An 11,448-nucleotide genomic window follows, 5' to 3' on the forward strand; every position below is an offset into this window, starting at 1 on the left:
AATACCAAAAAAATTTAGTGAAATAGTAATACCCCAACAAACCATCCGTTCCAGCAAAATTAAGAATATATTTTCATTTCGTGTGGGTTTTTTAATCTTAAGAGGAAGAAATAACAGCCTGTAAAATGAACATTTGTCAAAAGCCATATGTGTGCAAAAAGATCCAACCTGTCCTATGATTGGCTAGTAAGGGTTTCTATAGCGACAGTGATAGTTTTCCTATTGTTTCCTTTTAACTTTATGTTAATTCCCTAAGTACTTTAAAAAGACAGCACCCAATGTATTCATATTTTTTTACTGCAAACATAAAAAATCCATCTTAATTTGCATCTCGTTCACCACCTGGGAGTTGGCTTGACTTGAAAGATATTACCCAGAAAAATAGTTTGTTCGAGGTTTCATGTTCTTTAGTTACCTACATATTATTCATTAATTCGACTTACAAACGTAAGATACTCAGTTTAGTTGAATATTATTCTCAATTTGGGGGATATTTGTTATGTGTTGGGTTTTAGATTTGCCTTTCGACGCTTCTAATCTTCATATGCTTTGTCGACTCGTAGTTAAAGGAAAAACTACAGCTGAAAAAATGGCGCTGAGCTGTGGGATGCAATGCATGAAATATCTTCTCTTTGCTTTCAACCTCGTCTTCTGGGTAAGTAGCGTTCGACTACAGGGTTTACTTTAATTGATCTTTCTGTTCCTGGCGACAAAAATCAAAAATAACTTTCTAGTCATGCTTGTTTTTTGGATTCAGTTCGTTGGTCTTTTTAAAAACCACTTGATTAATCTTTCACTAAAATTTGCTACATAATTTTAGGTAATACAAGTTTATTGTGGTAATATTTTATCTTATTTTTCAAAGCGAAATGCTCGCCCGAATAACCATTTAACCCTAGTATTTTATTTACTTATACAAGCTGCTCAAGGTTGAATAATGAATTGTTATGAATCCAAGAAGCGAAATATCTTCCTCACTCGCTCGCTTCCGCTTCAAAGTCTTTTTGAATAGCGAGCGATATCTTATGCATTTTAAAATCATAAGATAGTCCTCTGATATTCCTGTTGTTAAAAACAAGACTGAAGCCCAAACCCTACAAATCAAATTTACAAGTGTACACTATCTTAATTTCAATTCATCAGAACCCAAAACTTGGCGTTAGTCTAAGTAAATATCGAACGAATATTAAACTCAAACAAGAGAAGGTGTACTGCACTATTCTCTCTATTATTCAAGCTGGTCATCTTCGATTAGATGATCCTAGAAAATCTATTGCTGGTCCACCAGGATATAAATGAAATTCGTTGAGATTATATTAACACATTGATCTCATTTACATTACTTTCCATCTGATACGTCACATTTCTTGTTTCCGGTGGCACGTTTTCTCGGTGGATCAATATTACTTTATGTGGAACAAATAGAACATGGCGAAAATTGGAACTTTTATATTCGTCTGAAATGTTGGTGTGGTGGTTGGCTATTAACCGTATTGCACAGTCTATTCCTGCAGCTATCTTCATTAATAATAAATACTTTTTCCGCTAAGATATCAGAGACATCGGTTTGTTTCCAACAGTCATCTCCACTAAATGGCATTCAAATGATTTGAGAGTTTCTCATTTTTATCTAAGTTGGCTTTAACGGTAGGGCTAGGGGAACAACAAGGTGGTTATCAGATATATAGACAAACTATCCCCCCATCCCTACCCCCATTGGAGTGTTCAGAAAAGAAAAAGTCAATCAGCAGTGCGCATTGGTAGTTTGAAACGAGACGTTAACCTGCCAGTTGAAGAAACCATAGGTCTACCACATATCACATGGCCATGGATTTAAAGAGCTTTAAAAAACCTTTTCCCGAATATTGATTTATTTGTATTGTCTACAATGTTTTGATTGAGGTGGTGGGGAGAATATATACAATGATCAGCCAATCACAGCTGTTCTTTAAGAGACAGGTGTATAGCATTATGATGGGCGTCGATTTCTTGATTGTATCGACATACGACTCTTTCCCTCTTGCTACATTGTATTTTTATAGTACCATCATATGGTGTGACGAGAAATATGGTACTGATTCTTAGGAAGCATGTTACGTCATAGCCGCCATGTTGGTTGACAAACCATCAGTTCCAATGACCATTTTTATTAGCTTCTCTTGTTAGATCGACTAACACGACGGCTGTTTAATTGATATTCATATCTCGTGGGATTTTGAGCCATGTGGTTGCACCCCAAGAATATTGTAAGACCATGTAGCCAGAGGATGTAATTGTGGCCCGTGTTTTGAGCATATAGTTAATAGATATGATTTGAGACAGGAAACACACATTCAGCCATGTCTTTACATAGCTGATGTGACTCGTTTGTGGCTTTAGACCAAACTTCCTTGATATAATTTCAAAGCCAATCTGTTTTGACGAGGCAAGATATCTTTGTGGCTCCAACTGTCGCTCGGGATACGGGATAAAAACACCTAGTATTTCGCCGCTGAAAGCTGTAGGCTATCGGCTTGTTTCATGGTGTGTGTGAAATATCAATAATGAAAGAAAATGATTGAAATTGCTTCTTAATACACCACCACCAACCTTTGAAAATCATTTATAATGAATGAATATTGTTCTTCAATGCCCAATAATTATATCCTGAAAGAAAACACAAGGAAACTGTGACGGTTCCATGAAAAGACAGTCTAGAGGAAGAAGGACATACAAAATCTCTCTCTCTTTCTCTCTCTTTCTCTCTCTTTTTATCTCAAGACATTTTTTGTGACTTTCGTTGCCATCATGTCAAGAAGTTCAAGTCAGTGAATGGTGTCATCCTTCCCTTCAGAGAGAAAATCCGCGCTTTTAGGTCTTCAAAACATTTCATTAAACTGAAAAGAAATATGTTTTTGAATAATCGTCTTAATAGCAGTTGACATACTAAAAGCCATCGTTCAATTCATGAATAACTTTTACAGTTCATAATCAGTCATTTGATAGACGTATGATAGCGAGTAATTCGGGAACACTAGTGACAGAATAGTCTAAGATCTAGAAAAGCCAACAAAGATGAACAGTTTCACGGTTGCACTGTGGCTTTATGGAAACCAGCCATGTGTTTATCCTGAAAAATTAAGACAAAAAAGAATACTCTGGAAGCGTTTGTTTTGAATAAAAAAAGGATTTATTTGTTTCTTTATCACTCGAGTTAGTATATTTCAGACGTAATTCAGCTGCGAGTACATAAATTCATTATATTCCAAGAAATAGACTGAGTTATTTATCCTGATTGGCTAGATTACCTAGATAAAAATCATTATGGCTGTATTAAATATAATTCATTTAATCAAACCAACTCAACAAGATAAATCTGCTGGGTTCATACCAGCAGCAGAAAACAATATGACAGCCACGTGTATTTTCATGATCGCTTTTGTTCTATGTTAACATGCATGATCATCTCTGAGTTTTGAATATTCACCAATATAAAGGATGTTCTTCTGCGCTTAGTAGCAATAACTTCTGAGCTACAAATCACTCCGCCAAAAATCAAGCCCTGAAACAACCTCTTGCCTCTGATCTAAGTCAGGGTACAGCTTACTCACAGATCAAACCCTGAAACAGCCTCTGGGCTGATCTAAGTCAGGGCATGGCTAACTCACAGATAGAACCCTGAAACAACCTCTGGCCTCTGATCTAAGTCAGGATACAGCTTACTCACAGATCAAACCCTGAAACAACCTCTAGGCTGATCTAAGTCAGGGCACGGCTAACTCACAGATAGAACCCTGAAACAACCTCTAGGCTGATCTAAGTCAGGGCACGGCTAACTCACAGATAGAACACTGAAACACCCTCTGGGCTGAACTAAGTCAGGGCATGGCTAACTCACAGATCAAACCCTGAAACACTGAACAACTCGGCTGATCTAAGTTATGGCACGGCTAACTCACAGATAGAACCCTGAAACAACCTCTCGGCTGATCTAAGTCAGGGCATGGCTAACTCACACAGTTAGAACCTTGAAACAACCTCTGGGCTGATCTAAGTCAGGGCATGGCTAACTCACAGATCAAACTCTGAAACACTGAACAACTCGGCTGATCTAAGTTATGGCACGGCCAACTCATAGATCAAATTGGAATTTAGCATGTTAGGTTTACATAGCGGGGCAAAAAACAAAAACAAAAACAAAAACAAAAAAAACAAAAACAAAAAACAAAAAAAAACAAAACAAAACAAAACAAAAAAAGAATCAAAAAACGAACAATCCGGGGGAACAACCTAGAATCAATAGAGAGAGATGCCTAACAAACTCTTCTCACATGCATGTGATGCAGTGGCTAGGAATGCAACCCGATTGAGATTCCAGAAGCGAGAGGCGAGTGTACTTGCTATTGCTGCGTCGTCGGCCTTCTTTTCAGTCCTTACATTGGAGCAGTTTAATATATACGGTCTCCTTTTCCATCTTTACGTTTCTAGCAGAATTCCAGAAATCCTGATTAGTCTTTAGATAATATGTATATGGATGTGTTAACTTTTCATCTAATAATAATTATTATAATAATGACAATAATAACAATAAAAGTGTCCTGTTTCGGATATAGGATAAAATAAGAAAACCTTTCACATCTCGCATCTCGCATCTCGCATCTCGCATCTCGCATCTCGCATCTCGCATCTCGCATCTCGCATCTCGCATCTCGCATCTCGCATCTCGCATCTCGCATCTCGCATCTCGCATCTCGCATCTCGCATCTCGCATCTCGCATCTCGCATCTCGCATCTCGCATCTCGCATCTCGCATCTCGCATCTCGCATCTCGCATCTCGCATCTCGCATCTCGCATCTCGCATCTCGCATCTCTCATCCCGTAAATCGCAACCGTCCTATGAAGTATGCTGACGATAATACTTCATACTTCGTGTGTCAGCAGTTCAAGGATTCTATACATTCCCCACCCCCCTCCCCCACAAATGCACGTGATCTCATATCCTTTATGAACTTGCCGTCCCCATACGAAACCGAGTTCGGAAATCAAGGTGGGCCCACGTCACCCATATTACACGACTAAATCAGTGCAAATATAGAGTCGTAATTTACATCGTAAAAAAACTATTTTTGCTTTGATATTTTCAGATCGCCGGTATAACGGTGATGGCCGTAGGGATCTGGACACGAGTAAGTGCTCATGAGTACGCGTCATTAATGGAAGAGAGTGGTTTCCAGGCCGCCGCCAACATCATGATAGCTGCTGGTGCACTGGTCATCTTCATTGGTTTTGTTGGATGCTGTGGTGCTGTCAAGGAAAACAAATGTTTCTTGTTGTTGGTAAGAATCGATCACCCCATTTCCATATTACCCAATCAACTCTGCCCAAGACGTCTTGCATTTGGTCTATCAAAAAAATAGTAACTCAGACCAATAGAAAGTTAATCGACGAAACCGAAAACCCACACGTCTCGAGATGTCTAAGGGAAGAGGCTCTAGATCTTATGAAAGATATGAAGTGAGCACAGACCTGGGTACTGAGAATGACATTTGAAAGTCATTCGAATTCCTGAAGATTCATTTTCATGATTCACTTTAAATGATTCTTGAAGTTCACAAGAAGACTAGACGGAGGTGGGGTTGATTGACACCTGTCACTCATAAGTATATACCGGAAATGACATAGTGATTGTTCTTCCAATTTAAAAGAAAGTATTAAAATTAAGATGGGAATAAACTATTCGTCGTGTTTTCCCATTTCAAACTACGTATTATTCTCTAGAGTATCATTTCTTATCCTAGCGGTTGGATATGTGAAGACATAGAGGCCAGGATGTCCGGATAGGGACAATTTGTGCGTGAGGTCCCTCCCTCCCACTTTTCTTGCTGTTTAACAGTCCGTTATCGCAGGTGCAAGCGCATGGATGACGTAGCCTTACGTCAGGATACCAGACCAGTGATAGAAAATAGCGCTCACTAATTCAGCCAATCAAAACGCACTATTTTTTGAAATACTGGACCCGATCAATAAACATGAATATGGATTCAAGCGAAACAAAGAACCTTATTCTCAAGGGTATGACACGTGGTCTGAAATGAGAAAGGCATTGCAACACGAAGAATAAGATCTTTTTTTCTAGAGCCTTTTGGCAAGATACGACAATAAGAGTTGCGATAGTGTAAAAAGTCATCAAATTCAAACCAGTTTGACCTTTGCTGGTTACTTTGTAGTGGGGACAGAATTTTGTCTCTGCAACCAGATCTTTTATGAAATTGGAAAACGTCCCACTGGGAGGGATGCATGTAGTCTAGATTGTAAAGAAATCATGGCCCTTGGGAAGGTGCACACTTTATAAAATGTACTAAATATTCTGGGTATTAGTGCATGGGTGTTTATAGGGCACCACCATCAGCACCATCATACAAAGTGATAAAATACTACAACAGCTAAAACTACGACATTAAGATAGAAGCCACCAATTCATTTACGTCCCTTTATTTTTCAGTATTTCTTTTTATTGTTGGTCATTTTTATCCTGGAAATTGCAGCTGGAATTATGGCCTACACCAAACGCGACAAGGTAAATAGTCTTCAGCAGTTTTTATCGTGAATCGAAGAGATGTATTTCACTGTGTGTTGAACCAAAATATTCTAAATATCATCAAGATTGAGAAGAACACTCAATGGTTTTCCCCTTAGGTTATCAGCACAATAGAAAAAGCAATGAACCAATCCGTCCAAAACGACTACGGACAAAACAAACCAAAAATCGACAAGGCTGTTGATCACGCACAAGAAATGGTGAGTCGTTAGTTTCTTTAATTATATATGTTTAACTCCTGCTTCAAAGAAAAACGTGAATTGTTTGCTTCAAAAGCTTAGATATAAAATGACAAACTATAAGAGTCTAAGTACTAACTACCAGCAGAATAATAAATATATGTTAAAAATTCGTTTGAGGAAAACATTACGCCCAAAGTAAAGGGTGTGAGTGATTAAAACACTCGTTCAGTACGTGTTGATATCCAGTCATACTCTCGTACGTTCTGATTGTGGATTTAATTGTTCAACAGTTGAAATGCTGTGGAGCCACAGGACCTAAAGACTGGAAAACCTCAAATTGGAAGAAGTCCCATCAGAATGAAACAGTCCCTCAGTCCTGCTGTAAGAACAAGAAGGCACCATGTGATTACTACGATAAGGTACCGATATTTCACTATACAACTGCATTCCTTCTCTCTCTCTCTCTCTCTCTCTCTCTCTCTCTCTCTCCCTCAACCCGCCAACCATTTGGAAAGTATTTGATTACAGTATTTTTCCCCATTTTCGCTATAGCCATATTGCTTTTTTCATTAGGCAACAGATGAGATTGTACATTTCTCAGTGGAATCGATGTTAGGATTTGACTGAATGTACCAATTAAACTTTTCCATTTTGTTGTGAGAAGGTATTTCGCTGACTTTCATCGAATAAAATCTGATGACATTTTGCTCCTCAGTACTTTTGAGAGACCTTTCCAATGTTTTTTATTGTGCATATTATTTAAACGCTCGCCCAATCTTTTCCCGTGTTTATCTGACAAATGTATCACGTGACAAGTGTATCATCTGACAAGTGTGTCATGTGACATGTGTGTCATGTGATAAGTGTGTCATGTGACAAGTGTGTCATGTGACAAGTGTATCATCTGACAAGTGTATCATGTGACAAGAGTGTCATGTGACAAGTGTGTAATTTTTTCTTGTTTATTTCCAGGGATGTTCTAAAGCACTACAGGATTTCATCAAAGGTCACATGAAAACTCTTGGAGGCATCGGCGTCGGCATTGCAATTATTCAGGTACTTGGTTTTGCAAAAGAAGGCACGACTTAGGAAACGTTGCCATGGTCACAAGCAACAAGTTATGACTGCAGATGACGTCAGTTCCTCTTCATAATCATTCTCTCAAAATAACCTTCAAATTTTATCGGTTCCATGAAGCAGGCTCTGGGATGATCTGATTCAGGGCATAGCTAGCTCACAGATCGAATTCTAATTCATGCAGTTTGTTAGGCTTTGCGGAGCTGAGGGAGGAAACCTAACCCTCGAAAGGAGAGACCTAACATACCGGTACTATACTCACAAGGGATGTCGAGAGTGTAATCGAACCCGAGACTCCCCCAGAAGGGTGGGAGGAGAGTGAGTACCGCTACGTCATCCTTGATTCCCGATGCAGTCATTACATTGCTTAGGATTGTAAACATGATTTCTTTGTCATTCTAAGACATTTCCTAACCACCAACTTTGTATATGCTTTATGAGGGTCATCGCGCGCGCTTTACTAGGGATATTCTTTGCGGTCTTAGCATGTTGCACGTTACCTTAACTGGCATACTTATGATATGTGCTATATTAAAGTCCCTCCAGCACTGATGAAGGGAGGAAGGGGGCCTGAGAGCTAGGCAATCAGCTTCTATCTTTTCCATTTTTTGATAGCATACAAAATTCCTCAATATTAGAAAAATACACCTCTTTATCTTGGGCGTAATGATTCTCGGATTTCAGACCACGAGTCATTCCCCTCAGTATCATTTCTTTGTTTAACTCAAACAATTGCAAAGAATCTTTTTCTCAAGAGAATCTAAAAAATATATCTAAAAAAAGGTATATAAAGGCACAGTTTGCATCATCACGTGATGACAGCCATGACAGCCATGACAGGAGGTACAAGAATAGAGTATTTATCCCCTGGGAAACTGGATTCTTTCTCATGTACTTCAGATTAGATTTAATTCAATCTCCCTTCCTCGTGTCATGGCTGCCACCAAGTTATGGTGCAAAAATCTTCATTCTATTTTGTTCCTTAATTGGTGGTCACGAAAAGCTTTGCTGGACTCTTATGCATTTGGCGGGAACTAATGTATTGATCAAAACGCGCGCGCTCGTTCCCAAGCTCCACTCAATACTTTGGCCACGCTAACGTTTCATTTTCTACTCCGATGAAGGACTAACGTCCGAAACGTCAGTTTCATTTTTACATACCATACGGTGTTACAAATTATCTATCTATCTAACGTTTCATTTGTTTATTGACATAGTATTTGTTCTTTTTTCAGATCCTTGGAATGGTCTTCTCACTGTGTCTGTTCCGCTCAATTGGTTATGAGAAGATATAAACATCCCACGTGACTAACATAGGTGTATTTATTATCATTTTAACTTGTTTATTTCCTTGTCTACACTAAAACGAGGCTATAGGGGTAAATTGTATGCAACGATCTTGACATAGCAGCACAAGCATTGTATATTTTATTTGCAGCCTACGGTATGTATAGATAAAGTAGTATTGGAGTTAGCAATCAAAGCACAATTTCTTGAACCTTTGGGTAAGGGTAACACTGATTTGTGATTGTGAATAGCCCCCATTAGCCTCGTCTTCGTGTATTTAGTAATGTGCAAGAGATAGGTAATGATATAATGAAATAAATGACAGCATATTTCAGAGGGAGGGGAGAGATGGGCAGAAGAAGAACAAAGTCCCTTTTTTCTTCTTTACTGCTTTATGGTGTTGGGAAGGAGTGGTCCTGGGTCGAGTAAGGTGGGATGTGTTTAGCTTTGTTCAAATATAATTCTACACAATAACCTTGGGGTCTTTTCTCAGGGGGATCAGGGGTCGGCAGTTCATTCCAGAGAAAAATGTCAACTTTTTACGGTTGCTAGTGCTGCTATTTCCTACTTTATCGATGTTTGTGAAGTATTTTCGGGTCAAACAGCTCACAAAAAAGGCTAAAATCGAATAGAAAGATGTTCTCATTTACGACTTTGGACAACAAATCGTGTTCCGAAGAAATATCCTTTTAAACGTTTTTGGAACTGCTTTTGTTTTGGACCCGGAAGTCGTTTTTCCATACGATTGAAGAACGATTCTGAGCAGAAAAGAGGTGCCTTAATGACGTCAACCAGCTGATTCTCCACTAGATCTCCCTGATCGAGTATAGCACACCTTATCTGTCCAGAATAAGAAACTCTGTGAAAACTGAGAAAAGACCTCTGGGCCATAGTAGGAGAATTATTAGATTTATTAGTGTATTAAATGATATGCGGCTCACTAGAGAGATTAAACATTGTGTCCTAACAGTTTCTTTTCCCCATACGACAGTCACGTGATCATTGACATCTTAATGCTGTTTCCATCCTTTGGGAACATGTTCTCGTGTTTATTCATATATACTACACATATATGTCTTTTTTGGTCCATTTTTGCTAATGCCAACACGTGCACATTTCAAGCAAGTCAACCGTTGCTTTACGTTGGCCCAAGATGCTTGACCTCTCTAGTGGTTCCATCTATATAACATTTGTCAAGGTCATATAAAGCATATTTAATTTAGTTAATATCAGACTTACTATGGAAATCACTAGGTTGGTAATAAAGCGTACGTTAAAAATTTCTCTCGCTGAGGTGTTGTTGGTTTTTTTGTTTTTTGTTTTTTGTTTTTTTTGACCACTTGTTCTTGGTCAATCATGTCGTTCCAAAACGATCGCCTAGTACAGAAAAATCAATCGCATGTTGCAGATTTGTGTGCTCTGTTTTACCACTCTAATGATTTCTACTGATTACGTAATCAAAATTCTTCTGATGTGGCTACAAACTCGTTTCCAGTACAGCATCGAGTTTGATCACCGGAAGACTTCTTGTGAACCTACAAGTTGATTTGACATCATAGGTCTCTAGATAGCTATTAACTCGTGACGTATTTCCGGGTTCAACTGCTCAAGAAACCGCTAAAATATTTAAAGCGAAAAATGTTTTCAATGATTTAACCAGCACCAGAGATAATTACGGAACAAATCCTGTCATGAAGAAAACAATCAATAAAATCTTTATGGAACTGGTTTTGGTTTTGGACCCGGAAGCCCATGCGAGTGACGTCATACTTAAAAGCTCTATAACGCTCTTCATTTAGCGACATAATCATGTGATCGAGAATCAAACACGCATTCCTAGATATAATCATTAGGGTTTAATGTTACAGGGTTAATTTTTAATATGGCTAGTTTAGTCAATTGATTCCACACCAAATTCAAAAACCGTCGGATTCAAATGGTAAAATTATCCAAGCTAAGACCGAGGGGTATTCTGGGTAGGTAATATCCTGGGCATTTGGCTAGTGTTTGCATACAGACACATGCATAAATATTTGACAAAATGCTTTGTTCGGTAACTTGAATCAATGTTCGAGAGCTACAAAACTGTAATATGCATAATATAAGCCTCAGTAACTGTTTACCCAGAGCACCATTAGGTCTTAGGTTTTATTATTAACCACTTTGAACCCGACAACGATTTTGAATTTGGTGTATTTTAATTTTTAGTGATAGAATAAAGATAAAAAGGCTTCTGTATAGTCATCTACGCTAGACAATGATTTAATCACCGAATAAAACAATCAGGGATATCACATGTAGTTGAATTAGTAGAGGATTTGTCA

The 11,448-nt window shown here is 38.4% G+C and overlaps 1 protein-coding gene across 1 annotated transcript; it reads left to right on the forward strand.

Annotated features, from left to right (window-relative positions):
• Positions 1–289: 289 nt before the first annotated feature.
• LOC116305692 (CD151 antigen) lies at positions 290–11,420 on the forward strand. Its single transcript, XM_031715659.2, has 8 exons — positions 290–447; positions 564–655; positions 5,125–5,316; positions 6,483–6,557; positions 6,677–6,778; positions 7,051–7,179; positions 7,733–7,816; positions 9,073–11,420. Exons 2-8 carry the CDS (start codon positions 590–592, stop codon positions 9,130–9,132), a joined length of 708 nt encoding a protein of 235 aa, XP_031571519.1. The 5' UTR covers positions 290–447; positions 564–589; the 3' UTR covers positions 9,133–11,420.
• Positions 11,421–11,448: the final 28 nt, after the last annotated feature.

Source organism: Actinia tenebrosa, unplaced genomic scaffold (assembly GCF_029948245.1).
Source record: "Actinia tenebrosa isolate PJP-AT-01 unplaced genomic scaffold, QUT_ActTen_1.0 PGA_scaffold10__47_contigs__length_13832649, whole genome shotgun sequence".
Classification (NCBI taxonomy): domain Eukaryota; kingdom Metazoa; phylum Cnidaria; class Anthozoa; order Actiniaria; family Actiniidae; genus Actinia; species Actinia tenebrosa.

Bases quoted from the DNA above. Each gene is read 5' to 3' on its own strand.
- LOC116305692 (XM_031715659.2), top strand. From the start codon at position 590: ATGGCGCTGAGCTGTGGGATGCAATGCATGAAATATCTTCTCTTTGCT. The intron at 7,180-7,732 runs GTACCGATATTT...GTTTATTTCCAG, and splicing joins CATGTGATTACTACGATAAG to GGATGTTCTAAAGCACTACA. The intron at 7,817-9,072 runs GTACTTGGTTTT...TTCTTTTTTCAG, and splicing joins TCGGCATTGCAATTATTCAG to ATCCTTGGAATGGTCTTCTC.